The 13,741-nt window shown below is 48.6% G+C and overlaps 6 protein-coding genes across 6 annotated transcripts; 4 read left to right on the forward strand and 2 right to left on the reverse strand.

The window, feature by feature from the left end:
* Window positions 1-13: 13 nt before the first annotated feature.
* Window positions 14-1,183, forward strand: F5147DRAFT_649350 (uncharacterized protein; the record flags this gene model as incomplete). The annotated part of the gene is made up of 5 exons (XM_041433337.1): window positions 14-22; window positions 80-159; window positions 214-285; window positions 334-474; window positions 529-1,183. The coding sequence occupies 5 exons, from the start codon at window positions 14-16 to the stop codon at window positions 1,181-1,183; spliced, it is 957 nt and encodes a 318-aa protein (XP_041297325.1).
* A 235-nt stretch (window positions 1,184-1,418) lies between these two features.
* F5147DRAFT_385640 (cysteine proteinase) lies at window positions 1,419-3,976 on the forward strand. The gene is made up of 6 exons (XM_041429527.1): window positions 1,419-1,839; window positions 1,896-2,151; window positions 2,199-2,309; window positions 2,360-2,462; window positions 2,515-2,739; window positions 2,795-3,976. The coding sequence occupies exons 1-6, from the start codon at window positions 1,624-1,626 to the stop codon at window positions 3,927-3,929; spliced, it is 2,046 nt and encodes a 681-aa protein (XP_041297326.1). The 5' UTR covers window positions 1,419-1,623; the 3' UTR covers window positions 3,930-3,976.
* Window positions 3,977-4,022: 46 nt separating this feature from the next.
* F5147DRAFT_649352 (phosphatase 2C-like domain-containing protein) lies at window positions 4,023-5,787 on the reverse strand (the record flags this gene model as incomplete). The annotated part of the gene is made up of 4 exons (XM_041433338.1): window positions 4,023-4,590; window positions 4,656-4,784; window positions 4,833-5,010; window positions 5,067-5,787. 4 exons carry the CDS (start codon window positions 5,785-5,787, stop codon window positions 4,023-4,025), a joined length of 1,596 nt encoding a protein of 531 aa, XP_041297327.1.
* A 395-nt stretch (window positions 5,788-6,182) lies between these two features.
* Window positions 6,183-7,921, forward strand: F5147DRAFT_606057 (uncharacterized protein). Its single transcript, XM_041432338.1, has 2 exons — window positions 6,183-6,497; window positions 6,570-7,921. Exons 1-2 carry the CDS (start codon window positions 6,333-6,335, stop codon window positions 7,596-7,598), a joined length of 1,194 nt encoding a protein of 397 aa, XP_041297328.1. The 5' UTR covers window positions 6,183-6,332; the 3' UTR covers window positions 7,599-7,921.
* An 853-nt stretch (window positions 7,922-8,774) lies between these two features.
* On the forward strand, window positions 8,775-10,698 carry F5147DRAFT_743458 (uncharacterized protein; the record flags this gene model as incomplete). The annotated part of the gene is made up of 6 exons (XM_041439604.1): window positions 8,775-8,981; window positions 9,010-9,133; window positions 9,184-9,281; window positions 9,337-10,432; window positions 10,494-10,588; window positions 10,648-10,698. 6 exons carry the CDS (start codon window positions 8,775-8,777, stop codon window positions 10,696-10,698), a joined length of 1,671 nt encoding a protein of 556 aa, XP_041297329.1.
* A 206-nt stretch (window positions 10,699-10,904) lies between these two features.
* F5147DRAFT_385716 (uncharacterized protein) lies at window positions 10,905-13,441 on the reverse strand. Its single transcript, XM_041429528.1, has 7 exons — window positions 13,160-13,441; window positions 12,864-13,103; window positions 12,662-12,808; window positions 12,260-12,607; window positions 12,127-12,204; window positions 11,960-12,064; window positions 10,905-11,897 (listed from the first exon to the last, which is right to left on the reverse strand). The coding sequence occupies exons 1-7, from the start codon at window positions 13,382-13,384 to the stop codon at window positions 11,343-11,345; spliced, it is 1,698 nt and encodes a 565-aa protein (XP_041297330.1). The 5' UTR covers window positions 13,385-13,441; the 3' UTR covers window positions 10,905-11,342.
* Between the last annotated feature and the right edge of the window lie 300 nt (window positions 13,442-13,741).

A 13,741-nucleotide genomic window follows, 5' to 3' on the forward strand; every position in this document is an offset into this window, starting at 1 on the left:
TCTACCTGCTACAATGCCGACAGTAAGTGACGCATCACTGGGACTCGAAGATCGATTTACTTAGTAATACGGACACCAGTGGCCATGTTCATCGTGCCCCAAGAGCTTCGGTCGTAAGGGCGATCTTACTCGCCATCAGCAGCTACATACTGGAATCAAGTGAGTTTTTTGTTATGTTGAAGCATTGTGCAAACTGACAGTTTCGTCTTCCAGGCCATACGTCTGCGGGTCATGTAATAAAGGATTTGCCCAGCGTTCGGGCCTCAACACCCACATCAACACACAGTGCGCTTGTTCGCTTTTGGATTTCGAACTATACTGACTGTTCCATAGCACCAAGGCCAAACCTTACGTGTGTGGTATCGGTACTTGTGTGAAAGCGTTCAGTGATCCCTCGTCTTGCACTCGCCATCGAAAGGAAACTCACAGACGCGAGGGCGTGTACAAGTGCACTATACCAGAATGCGGCACAAGGTCAGTTTTGGTTATTACCATTGGAATTGTTCCGTCGGGCTCATGCTCTGTCAGAATTAAACGACGATCTGCTTTTGTCGCGCATATGAAGAAGCATGGAGTCAATCCCTGCAAACTAGATTTAGATGCCATTGCCTCGTCGGCAAATAAAAACACTTCCCAACAAGCCAACTTCCATTTTTTACCTCCCCAAGTAGCCGATGCCCCTTACTGTCCCCCTTCAGAGACGTCACTTCCAGACGTTACTGAAGACAATTTAGCACATTGGGCTCCCCCTGCTCTGATGCTGACGAACGACTATCAGATTACCGTTCCTGAATATGATGGAGCCTCTGGCGTGGCTGACGGCATGTATGACTATAGTTGGCCGTCTGAATTTGGTACTGGACCATCTAATTCTTCGCTCATGCCTCCACCATCGGTATCTACGTGTCCTCCTACGCATGTTGACGATTTCATTTTCGACGCCGGATACAACGGATACTTACAACCTAATGACACATTCTCTAGGTTGCCTTCTCCATATGCATCGGTGTCACCCTCTTTACCTCCTGTCCTTGACGGTTTCGTTGACTGCTTCGGGTCTCGCATGCGGTCGATGTCCTCTTCACCGGCCACGTCTTCTCACTCTGCACTGGATGATCAGTTAGATTATGCTCTCTTGAGCTGCAATATCCCCAAGCCATACCTTTTGTTCAACACCGTTTAATTTACCACACTAATACTTTGTACACTTCACGCATTCAAGGATTGTCACGGGACCATTTTTTATTCATAATTTATACCGCAGCACTGTAGCCTACATACCTCTCACTCCATCTGTTCAGTGAACTTGTGTCTTATTACCCTTATACCAAGTGGCTTTTAATATACTATACTTTTGAAGCCCCAATGACAAGATCGATGGAGTTAGATAACTTCTAATCTGACAACAAACGTAAATAAAACGCCCACAACTAGTACTAGGCCAACCCGAGTACTCACTTGAGGAATTCTCAAGGTCCCACTCGCTCAGGCGTCTTTCCATCGTGTTTATCTTCTCAGTCCATCTTGCTCAATTTTTGCGGCGCGGGCCACCGCTGGCTTCCTTTACGAACCTTTTTTCGTGTCCGAATCCGCGTTGGTAACTTTTACACTGCAAAAAGGAACATGTTAGCATCACCACTGTACCCCACTTCCTCCTTTGCTCCTCAGCTTCCATCCGATGATCATTCCCAGTTTCGCCCTGCCAGAGATATTGAATCCTTCAATAACTTGCTTCCGCCACCGATCGAATTCGTAGAAGGCTCGTCTTCTGGCGCTCTCGCAGTCGCGGAAGGCAAGTATGAACCTATCAACGCCACACCGAAGGCATCACAAAATATCGTAGGTGCATGCAATAGCTCTATCATCAAGCTGCTCACCTGGTCATCACCTACCAGGTTCGTGAACGCCCTCGAACACCCTCCGCACCCCTGGCTTCGCCCTCAAAACAACCGATATCTCCTTCATCAACAAAGCATGGCGCGTTATTCACCGGAGTTTTGGACTTTTCATGGCCTTGGCCCCCTGGTCACAATATCGGTAATGGCCTTCATAATACGGGGAATACTTGCTTCTTGAACAGTGCTTTGCAATGTCTCCTCCACACGTCTCCTCTGCTCAATGTTTTAATGGCACACTCAAAGTCTGACCCATGTGAGGATAACCTTAATAATCATGAGTTAATCTTACCTGGTATGTAGGTCGAGTAAAGGGAGGCTTTTGCATGTCATGTTGTCTTCGCCATGTGATGCTTGACTCCCATCAGAAGAAGCATTCTTGCACGCCGTACGTCATTGTTTCGAAATTGCATGGTACGTATTACTTCCCTTATTGAAACCTGTGTCCGATTGTACTTTTCTAGTCATCGCAAAACACATGCGCAAGGGCAGGCAGGAGGATTCCCATGAGTTCCTTCGCTATGCCATTGACGCTTTACAAAAATCATGTCTAGCTGGATACCCGCAGTGAGTGTTTTGTTACTTCCTACCTGTGTGGTCGCTAACAAGCTTCGAAAAGAAAAATTGATCCGAAACTTGCGGAGACCACCTGGGTTCACAAGATATTCGGCGGTCGGCTGCGATCACGAGTGACATGCAAGGAGTGCCACTACAACAGTGACACATTCGATAACATGCTGGATGTGAGCTTAGACATATATGGCTCAAATAGCGTGAAGGACGCCTTCCGGAAGTTTGTTGCTGTCGATTATCTCAAAGGGTCAGACAAATATAAGTGCGAAAAGTAAGCAATATCTATCAGCAGGCATGCTCACATCTGATGCGCAACACTCTGGCAGGTGCAAAAAGCCGGTCGTTGCCGAAAAGCGGTTTACTATTCACGATGCGCCTGCAGTGTTGACTATCCACCTCAAGCGCTTCTCACCCCTCGGTCGGAAGATTGGCCATTTTGTCCATTATGACGACCGTATCACGCTGAAACCGTTTATGAGTGAGGGTCAATTTGGCCCAACATACTCATTATATGGTGTCATTTGTCATGCAGGCGGGGGACCAAACTCAGGCCACTACTATGCTACTGTCAAAGGTGCCAATGGCATGTGGTACGAGATGAACGACGACAGCGTATCACAACACCGTAATACCCCTGGGCCTCTGAAGAACGCATATATCTTGTTTTATATTAGGGAGAAAGGCCAATCTCTCGAAGCTGCTATCACTCGCCCCTCGATGACCCCTCGGAATGTTGTCGCTGGAATGAAGAAGAGGAAAGTTGTGGACTCTGAAGACGATGGCGGTGACGACCTTGGCGTCAAAACTGATCGACCATTCATCGGACCTCTCCTTCCTTCTCCGATAGCTAATGATGCGGAGGTACATAAAAAGGCTAAAATGGACGACAGGGACCCTCAGGCTGAGAGCATCAAGAAGAAAATCGAAGCTGTTAAACAGGTTCTCAGCCCCAGCACTGCCCTCACGAGCCTCTCACAATACAATGATGATGACGACAATGACAGCGAACCGCCAGTTGTGACACCCGTTGACCTTAAGCCACCTTCAAGCACCACTGAGTCGCTTAACGCTACCTCACCGCCTCCCCCCGGTCCTCCTACCTCTCCTCCTCCTATTTCCAGCACATCATCCGTTGACTCCGTGCAATTGAACACAACTCCTTCATCAGGCATTTCGCCAAGCGACTTCTACGCGTCATCAAAGAATAACGACAAGAAGCGCAAATCGTCAGATTACGATGACCACGACGAACAGACGCCTCGGAAGCATTATGCCCGCGTGCCCTTGCATACCCAATCTTCCAAACAGTCACACGGTCATCGAAAGTCATCGTTTGGCGGTGGCGCAGTCAATCCTTACAGCCGGCTAGCAGGAAGTAACACATTATCCCAACATCGATCAGATAACTGGCAAAGACCTCCGCAGCAGTATGGTAAAAAGAAGAAAAGGATGATCATGTAGACCAAATTTCTTGGCATTATTAATTCTAGAGTATATGCTGCAAGTCACATATATATTCACGATTCTGTACGAAAGGTCACGAAGCTCGCTCTACTACAGCTTTGCTTTTATATTATCAGAAGAGAACGCCACAGTCTTGGCATTACCTTCTTGTCCATCTTCCCACCAGATAACAGTCACGGTGGTATCATCTCGATAGCTCCTGGCAATCGGAGCAGGTATGCTCATCAACTTCCTCAAACTCTCGGTGTCGCCCCCGCCAAATGCGTTCCGGATTAGATGTGAGCTGACGTTCTCATCTTCAAATGACCAGGAGCCACTACTATTATTTCGTTTCTTCTCCTTGCCTTCCACAGTTGGTGCCCCTGACACTGTTGGTACGAGTTCTGGAAGGGCTGTTTTGGAAACCACTCCTTTGAGACCTTTTAGATGTCCGCCGACAAGGGCTACGACATCCTCTGAGCTAAGCTTATCCCACAGTCCGTCAGTTGCCAGCACCACGAAACGAGATGTAGGTGACCGCGACGGCCGTGGAACACTGCCGAAGTCAAAGTCACGATGGGTTACGACTGGGGTGGCAGTAACGTATGGCGGAGTCTTGAATGACGAAGGGGGTGGGCGCAATGGTTGATCGTTGCCCACAAGGAAGGCACGGTTTAGTCTGAACATCAGAGTCAGCAATGAGTTTGTATTGACCTTGCCATAATCAAATCTAAAATCACGTACACGTCTTGCACCTCACGCGGCCACTTGTATCGGGCATCTCCGAACGCACGGCTGGGTTCAAGCCCACCAAGTACGCGACCTGCTCGGATAACACTACCCGCCTCATCAGGAGGATGTTCAGATTGAATCCTAAAAATCGAGTGTAAGAAGCTGTACCGGAAATTAACTGTGGTAAACCTTTTCAATTCACTCGGGTTGCGACCGGTCTGGTCTTCGCTAAGAACCTCAACACGCCACGACCCCTGACCTTGCTCATTTTCTTCCCAGATGCCGGCAACAGCACGACTATCCCCTGAGCAAGCCACGTACAGGTGCCGATGGGTGGTGTCGAAAACGGCCATCAGCGCACAGCTGCCTGAAGATAGAACGGCACGTCATATTTGAAAAAGACAGGCAGAGATTGTGCCGTACCAGATACAGCAGGAAGCATCGTCTGCAGTGCCAGCGGATGTTTGCTAAGATCGGGAAGGATGTTTTTCTTTATTGATTCAGCATCCAAGTTTGCGGCGAGAACCGAAAGGGGTGCATTGACGAGTTCCTGATCTAGCTTAGTGAAAGCATTTCGTATGGCAAGGGAGATTCTCTCTGGGTTTTGAGGGTCTTCGCGAGATTTAGGTGTAGACGTGCGAAATATCAACTTTAACTTTTCCAGAAGTCCGGATTTCGGGACGTCCGTGGAGTGAATCAGGGAGGATAATTCCAAGACCACGGCGCTGATGAGGGTCTTGGAAAGAAGGCGAGATGTATGGGGCCCCCCATGGCCATCCATAACGGTGAAGAACAGCCAGTCACCTGGTGCAGATGGGTCAGATGGATCGCGGGCAATTATAGCGTCTGCATGTGCATCTTCTAGGGGGTCATTGGCGGCAACCGATGCCGTGGCGTATCGCCATACTGTGCTGTCAGGTCTGGAAAAGCTGTCAGACGACGCGTTTTCTATCAGACGATCTTTAACAGCGTTCTGTGATAACATGGAAAATGTGCGGTTGACCATAATTGGCATCCCGTCCGCGCCGCGAACTTTGACTGCAAGGTCAAATGTCTGCTGCTTGGTGAAAGTATAGTAGAGGTAGCTTGGTGTGCCAATAAGAACGGTAGTGGCAGCCAGTGGTTTCCAAGCCCTTCGAAGCATGCCCGAGAGTCCTGGAAGTTGACCGGTAGTATGCGGTAATGAATGATCTCAACTGTAAACAATGAGCGTGATCCACGAGATACACAGCGCCCACAGTGCCACACACGTTGAAAAAGGTGGAGAGTCTACTGACAGCACAAGTTCGGAGTTGGCTGTGCTCCTACAGCCCGAAAAGTTGCGGAAACTACGTAATATGGTTGTAAGAAGCAGAGCGAATGTGTGAAAAATGAAGACAAGTTTTACTTACAAACGAGGTATTTCCTTCTGCTTGACGCTGCGCCGAACAATGCCATGACCGACGCTTGCCAAATTCGGGCTTAACGCGCGCCCGATCACGTGTACGTGTGTAGACCGCAACGTCGGAGATTAAAATGCGTTGGTCTTCCCATGCTGCTGTCAGCGCTGGACAACACCAACTTGTACTGCTACCACAACGTGCTGCTGTGCCATAGCTATTTCTTTCAAAGGCCCTTTGTTATCCATTACATCCAGCCATTAAGTCTCATTCAAGCTTTCATATCTCTTTGTTATAACAGCTCTTTCGGATGACTAGTTCGGGCAACAATGATGCAATCTTGCAACCATCGATAGCTGTGGGAACAGAAGAACAGGAGGGAGATTTCCTATCGACGACGAAGACATTCGATTTCGCGATCGTCAGTGATGATGATGATGATCCTGAGCTTGATCTTCCGTCCCAAGTAACGAATGTAAGTGAAAAGACATGTCTGATGACGCGAGCAATCAGTCCTTAAGTGTGTCCTGTTATGTCATTCCTCAAGCCACCAAACTTCACGGTCCCAAGCGATGTGCAGCCTCAAGTTCTAAGACTGTCCTCTCAACAACCCACCGTAGAAACACTCCAGTCACTCGGCATTAAAGTACGAGATTTTGCGTATGAAAGTACTTTGCCACCCATCGCGCCTGTTCCGCGAGTTCCGCGCCAGACTCAGCCTAGTGCAAGACCGCTGAAACGTACCAGAGGAGACTGGGAAGAAGAAGAAGGAGGGCCATCGCATTCCACACGCCCTCAATTCGGACGCGAAGCCACTAATGCTGGCACGCAAGCAAGCAGCAAGCCCGAGTCTCTTGTGCGAAAAGCCACTGAGCCACTTGAATTTAACTCTGCGCCCGCTTCAAAGCGTGCTATGGGACGCGCAGACTTGAGCAAACCTGTATATGGAAGCCAACTACCGTTCCGTACGCCCCGTTGTGCCCTTAAAACCCATCGCACCCCGCCGAGAAGATTTTCTACAACTCCGCTAACTTCCCCCCTGTTTGGGACACCGTCAGAAGAGCCATCTCAGGGGGGATCACAAGAATCGGAGTTAGTGATGACACCTGCTGGACCGGTGTCCTGGCATATCGAAGACACCAGCTCGATACCCGCTTCACAAATGGACACAGACTCGTTGGCTTTTGTGCCAGAAGAAATATCTTATTCCCAGCTAGGGCTTTCGCCTCAGTCTTCGCCACTTGCCACGTCGCTTTCTACTGCCATACGGTCTCCTGTGACCCCTAGTCGCGTTTCGCCACCATCTCAGGGAGGTTGTGCCTTGGAGTCGTCGCATGTTATTCCACCGACACTAAATTCGAGCCGAGAACTCAAACGTGGCTTGAAAGCTAAGACGACCAAATTTTCCACCCAAACGTCCCCTCGTTACCTCCTGCGTCGACGATCCCTATTATCCGTCCATGCTCCCACACGTTCACGGTATCCCCATCCACTGACTCCCACGAAGAAAGGAAGCCCAAAGGGTTCTCCGCAACCTCGCTGTAGACGTTTGCAGCGGCCTGTGCTAACGAGGTGAATTTTAGATGACTAGATTCTGTTGATGATTGCACAAGTTGGTACGAGGATTGGTTTAAATTATTTTTATTGCTGTTGTTTCGACATACATTTGAGGAGTACACGGACCGCAGTGATGCTCCATGTAGTTTTACATCCCCGCTAGTTGATCGATGATTTCATGTACACGTGTACTGCTATTAATCAGGATTCAAGACCGCAGAGTGATCTTCTCGTCTTCTTGCTATTTTGACTTCATCGAGCAGACCTGTGTGGAACGGCGAACGTGTATCTATATATATGGTAATGATGTGAATGGGTTGAGTGTTCTTATCGGAACTGGAGGATACAAGCAGGATTAGTTGATCCAGTTCTCCTCCAGGGAAGGCTCGGAATGGCACGTATAGCGCATGAACTAGTCCCGAAATGAAACGCCGATTGCCAAATTTGCGGGTCAGGTGAGTCCGGGGAAAGCCAAGATGATTACTTAGGGACGACCCATTTTGGCTTTATAATAATGAGAGATCATGATGGATCTGTTACTGGATTAGTCTACGCGGCTCAGATCTTTGCCGTAGCGGCTGCATGACAACATCGCGACATGTGCTAAGGCAGTCTTTGACAATAAGCGTGGAAAGGACTGGGCATAAACGTCGAGTAAACTTTTTGGTCCCACTAGGTCCCACTACGTAGGGACACGGCTGTCCATTTTATTGATGCGACCAAAGCTAAATGGACTGTGTTGAGTAAGTTCAATTAGATCCCGATTGGATCCAAGAGTCACAGCCAAAGCCAAGCGCCCATCAAAATGAAAGCTCTCCTGCAGAACGAGAATGTTCCGCGAGTGGAGTCTCCACTGTTACTCCGACGCATGTGCAAGAAGTGACTCCGACGAATGTGCAGACGTGTTATATGGTATGTACTCACTTAAGCGCTAGGGGACGTAAAGATAAGGTGAAGGCACAGCTAGGAAACATAAAACTCGCCGTCAACTACATCACAGTTGATCACTGGGGAGGTCGCTATGATCGGTCCGTACCAAGCCTAAGCACCATGAATTGGGTAATCGCTCGATAGGCCTTTCAAATTTGAACCTTGTTTCACTAGAAAAACAGCACACGCCTTCTTCGCGTGACTCCCCCTCCATCTATATATTTCTATTCCCTCCCGAAGCCCTTCCTTCTTCTGCTCTTCCATCATGGCAGAACCTTCCTCCAATGTCACAGTATCCCTTCTCCCAGTATCCCTCTCCCTAGTACACATCCCTCGCTCTCGTCTACCCCAACTATCACATCCCGTCCTAAGGCAGATCCTACAGCCAAACCCCACCTTCATCAATGTCACCTGCAATGAGATCGAACTTAGTCTTTTCGCTGAATCTCACATGCTAGCAGATTTCGAACCCGTCGCTAGACGAGACAGGCAGAGGCAAGCGATCTCGCTCTGGCTCTGGATCCGGTTCAAAGCGTCCTCACTCTGTATTGCCCCAAGACCACCTCGAAATATCCTACGAAAAGTGGAATGTTCTTCAAATCGACTCTCATTCTGATCAGCTCGGTATGCTGTACAACCCCTATGAGCAAATTCATTAATTCACCAATTTTTAGACAGCTCCGGAGCCCGTATACATGAGCTCTCCGCACCGTTAGCTGCAGCTGGAATCTCTATCCTATACCAGTCCTCTTACTTGAGCGACTTCATATTTGTACGTCCTATATTGAATTATCCAGCACTTAGGCTTTCTAAATTGTAACAATCAGGTAAAGGAGTCAAGACTCCAGGAGGTCATGTCTTTGCTCGGATCAACGGGATTCGATCTCTATTCTTCTGACCCGGAACTACTCACTTCTAGAGTAGTCTCCCCATTGCTCTCCCCAGTCTCCCCCGACGACTCTTCCATCTCCGACGTAGCCCAGGATATCACGGTTGAATCCGGCGCCATTCTGACCCGCACAAGGAATAGTCTCGACCCCGTTTCTGCTGCTGCCATTAGTTTGCAGTGCATAAATCTCACGACATCACCTAACGACTCACCAACAAACAGTCCGACTCATCATAAACCTCCATCACGTCACAAATCCCACTCCCCAACCTCGGGGGAAGTGCGCGTGTTGACTCCCAACCTTGCTTGTGTCGGCCTTTCTGATGACAGTGTTGACACGTGGGGACTCAAGATCGTAAAGCTCGTAGCGTTCCCTGAGTTGATCCCCGTCAAAGAACCCCCCTCACGGTCACGCAAGTCACAGTCTCGCAACGCCCGCCCTACCGACGGAGTTCCGCTATCGTTGTCAAGTCGAAAACGATATTCAGATTCATCAGATTCATTTTTTTCTTCGAGCGACGATGAGGAAGAAGGTTACTTTTCTCACTCTCCTCTCGGAAACCTGTCATCCATTTCACTGCAGTCTTCCGCTGCTTCCCGGTCCTTCCCAGATCTATCTATTTCTGTCCCTTCTCAAACAGGACCTTTCAAACCCTCTGTAAAACACATCATTGCACCACTTGCACCACTCTCTCCACTTGAACCAAAGCCAGCATCACATCGTAATCCCACTTTCCACCATATGGATCCATCGGCCGCCATCAAGAAGCCTGTAGATGACACCATACGTGGCATGGTTCCATTTTTCAGCTTCACCCGTACACAAGAAGGCACCTCATTAACGACTGATGTTTCTCTTCTTGCCGCCCTATTTCCTCCGAATGAGCGGCACATGATGATTTGCGCTGGCGAACTTGATGCTCTTGATGCACAGAGTTCGAGTACAGATTCAGACTCCGAGGACGACGAGGACACGCTTTCATCAGGTGGTGCCCTGAAATGCTTGCAGATAGATCTGCGCAGATTCGGGCTTGGTACGCCATTCATTTGTTGTCTTCCGGAAGGCATTGACACCTGTGCTTCTGTCCCACGTAGATAAACATGGCTTAGTGAACCGCTTTTCGCGGGTCTTGGAACAAAATGGTATCAACCATATGTATAGCTCGACCTATAAAACGGCTAATCTACTAGTGCGTATATCAGTTCCTTAATTATGTGCTTCGATATGACAAACTCTGTTCTTGGGTAGGTTTCTAAAGCACACGCCAATCGTGCCCGAGCCTTACTGAAGGCTTGTTAAATTCCATCTCCGATCGCCATATTCGTTCGCGCTAGCAATTACATCAACACCACCAAAATGATCCAGGCAACGCCCGGTGCCGCCTGCATTTCACACATTCAATCCCTTGGGTCACATCCAAAGAATTTAGAAGTACTTTACAAAACCCATATTTCCGCAAGCCCCGCTTTTTCGTTTAGTGTTTTCAACGAATGATACCCTCGTTTCTATATCATTATGGGCATCCCCATGTTGCAAATTCTTTTTGGTTTAAAACCCCCATTTTGCGTGTTGTAGCGTATGTCAGCATGTCTATGTCTCATTCATCGTCATCTAGTTGTTATTTTATCTCGGGCATTTACTATCCCAATGTTCTTTTATGTACATCAAACCACACGCATACTTTTCAGGAATATTCTGTAGTATGTAGCATCTTGTATTGTTACCGCGTGACGAGGGTGCCTCGCTCATGTCTTGGGACGTAGTTGCCTTTAAGGCAACCAACAGTAATTTCAATATAGTCGATGATAATGAGTGTGAAAAAGATGAGAATATAAAAATACAAAGAAGTACTGCGGGTATATATGTGTGATGTTACTGCATGTGGGGCAGGTACCAACATATGTCGGGAAGTATATACGATGAACGAAAGAAGCCGTTTCATGCTAAGCGCCAATAGATTTAGAACGCTCGATAACAGACAGGTACCAATCATCAAACGGAGGAAGATCGTCTTCGTCTTCGTCGTCGGAATCTGGCGTGGGCGTCTCGCACCGAATGATAGAAAGACCAAGAGACATTTTTTCTGAATCCGTAAACTCGTTGACGTCTGGGGTAAAATGCGGGTGATCGGTATAAGTTGTACGTCCCTTCTCGTGTGGTGTGAGAAAACACCCGTATTCGTCAAGGGACGGAGGTATGGTGATCAGTTGACACTCCCGCGAGTGGTCAGAGGGTAAGCCACTGCTATCAGGGTCGTCTTGATGGTGCGGACCAGGAACGGAGACGGTGGCGAGGGAGGTGGAATTAATCGGAGGTGTCAAACTGCCCTTGGGATATACCGTGAGGTATTCGTAATCTTGGTCATCGACCCTGTTGCCCCATGAGATCCACGGGTCATGCGGCTCCGCCGCAATGATGATGATATGAGGTGCTCTAAAGGCACAGTCGGACTCTATGATAGAGACGCCTGAGAAATTTCTGGAGGCAAGTAGGATAGGCTGGAGAAGTTTTGATGTCAGTCGGCGTAGAAGTTCATGCCCGACAATCTGCAAATTCGTACCTGAGCAGGATCTGTCCACACGAAGGGCCGTTCCAACAGTGATGAGGCCACTGATTCATTGAATCGCGTGCAAACCGCGGACGCCGAGAGGGATGCTTCGAATGCCTGAGAGGGAAGGCAAGCATTCAGCTGATTGGTTCGAATGAGGGATTTATAAGACAGCTCACCACAGCTTTACGGCGGTGTCGGAATATTCCGTCCACTATTTTGCGGAATACAAGTCTTTCAATTGAAGAAGCTTCGACCTAATAGAGAGTAAAGGAGATGAGATGAGTGTATAAATGACACTAGCCGGCTTACAGCGAGATTAAATTTCTTGCGACTGAACACGCGAGGGGGGGTTTTCGGCCGAATAAGACCAAGGTCGTCTGATGGGGCTACGGACTGTGAATGGAATTCTTTTGAATTACAGCCAGCTGATTCATCGTGGGATGATGGTAGAGGATGATGATGGTAGTACATGTGAGGGGATAAACGGGGCACGTTGAGAAAACATGGCCACTGGGGATCAACCCGGTTTTGATACGGTGTGTAAAAGTCGTCTGCACAAGAGACAGGGGGAGTTATAACTATATGGGGTGCGATGTCAGGATACAATGAGTCAAGCACGATGTTGCGGCCATCTAGGCGCAAGTCGAGGAGGGTGTCCTGAAAGCGAGACATTGGAATGAGTAAAGAAAGAGAGGGAGAAAAAATACTCACATATTCTCTGTCCTCTTCACAGATGAAGCAGGAGCACACGGAAGAGTGAGAACCTACGGTCTCTAAGTCTTCTTCGAGAACGATGTGGGAGTCCACAAACAGTTGCTCGGGAACGGATTCGATGGGTTTAACTTCTGGGCCACCAGTCTTGAAAGTATGTTCTCAACAAACCAGGACAGTGTGACAAAAGTGTGTAACGTACCATGTCATTTGTGCGGGAAAGTGGCTGAAAGGTGGTTGAGGTTTCTGGTGAAGAGAGAGAAGTAAGGCGCTCGTCTGCATCCAAAGGTGAGGCAGAGGCGCAGCTGGCGTCTGACACTGTGCTTGCATTCTGGTTCTGAACGCCGAAAGCGTTGAAATTCACATGCGGCGCCGAGACCGCTGTGAATTCCTGGTGGTCCGATTGTGAATGTGGCATGCAGGTTTGTGTGATGCAGGCATCCTGATGCAATGCGTTGATCAGACCAGTATGTAGCTGACCGTGAAGCTTCGACTTACTTTGCTTGTGCATTCAGTGTCATTGTTGACTGGTTTGATGTCATACAGAAGAGGCGCGTCCAAATGCGGCTCATCGAAGCTCGTGAGCGCGTGTAGCACACGTTCCCACGCCTTATTCCATCTTCTCTCCTTGAGCACGTCGTGTGAGAATGCATCTAACATTGACTCTGGGACAGCTAGCATCGACTGTACGGTGCTAAGTGCGAGCGCTATAAAGTTGCCCATAAGTGTAGGTGGGTCTATCGTTTGTATGGTGGCGCGTTATAAGGTCCAAGCAAGAATATTGGTATGACGCGTATTGGAGCAGTATTCGTTGGAAATAGCTGTCCTGACGCGTTTAGCTAGACCTTTAAGTATCAGGACCCAGAACGCTTTGCTGTGGACCAGCGGAGTTTGTTACACCTTTGTTGTAATTGTGGAAGTCCACATTTCTACACGCCACTCAACTCGATGCACACTGCACCCTTTGTGAACAATTGTGGATCCGTAGTCCTGTGGCTTTTTCGGTTGGTCCGCATACTTGGAACTTGTCTTGGTGGATTCACGCGTCGTAGAAGCTGCAGCATGCTCTGGTCTAGGATA

The sequence above is a fragment of the Suillus discolor genome, assembly GCF_016758755.1.
Source record: "Suillus discolor strain FC423 chromosome Unknown F5147scaffold_7, whole genome shotgun sequence".
Lineage (NCBI taxonomy): Eukaryota > Fungi > Basidiomycota > Agaricomycetes > Boletales > Suillaceae > Suillus > Suillus discolor.

Excerpts from the sequence above, each read along its gene's own strand:
- F5147DRAFT_385640 (XM_041429527.1), top strand. The coding sequence starts at position 1,624 with ATGTTAGCATCACCACTGTACCCCACTTCCTCCTTTGCTCCTCAGCTT. Across the intron at positions 2,152-2,198 it reads ACACTCAAAGTCTGACCCAT|GTCGAGTAAAGGGAGGCTTT; the intron begins GTGAGGATAACC and ends CCTGGTATGTAG. Across the intron at positions 2,740-2,794 it reads GACAAATATAAGTGCGAAAA|GTGCAAAAAGCCGGTCGTTG; the intron begins GTAAGCAATATC and ends ACACTCTGGCAG.
- F5147DRAFT_606057 (XM_041432338.1), top strand. The coding sequence starts at position 6,333 with ATGACTAGTTCGGGCAACAATGATGCAATCTTGCAACCATCGATAGCT. Across the intron at positions 6,498-6,569 it reads TTCCGTCCCAAGTAACGAAT|CCACCAAACTTCACGGTCCC; the intron begins GTAAGTGAAAAG and ends TCATTCCTCAAG.
- F5147DRAFT_385716 (XM_041429528.1), bottom strand. The coding sequence starts at position 13,384 with ATGGGCAACTTTATAGCGCTCGCACTTAGCACCGTACAGTCGATGCTA. Across the intron at positions 13,104-13,159 it reads ACACTGAATGCACAAGCAAA|GATGCCTGCATCACACAAAC; the intron begins GTAAGTCGAAGC and ends GCATTGCATCAG. Across the intron at positions 12,809-12,863 it reads TTTCCCGCACAAATGACATG|ACTGGTGGCCCAGAAGTTAA; the intron begins GTACGTTACACA and ends CATACTTTCAAG.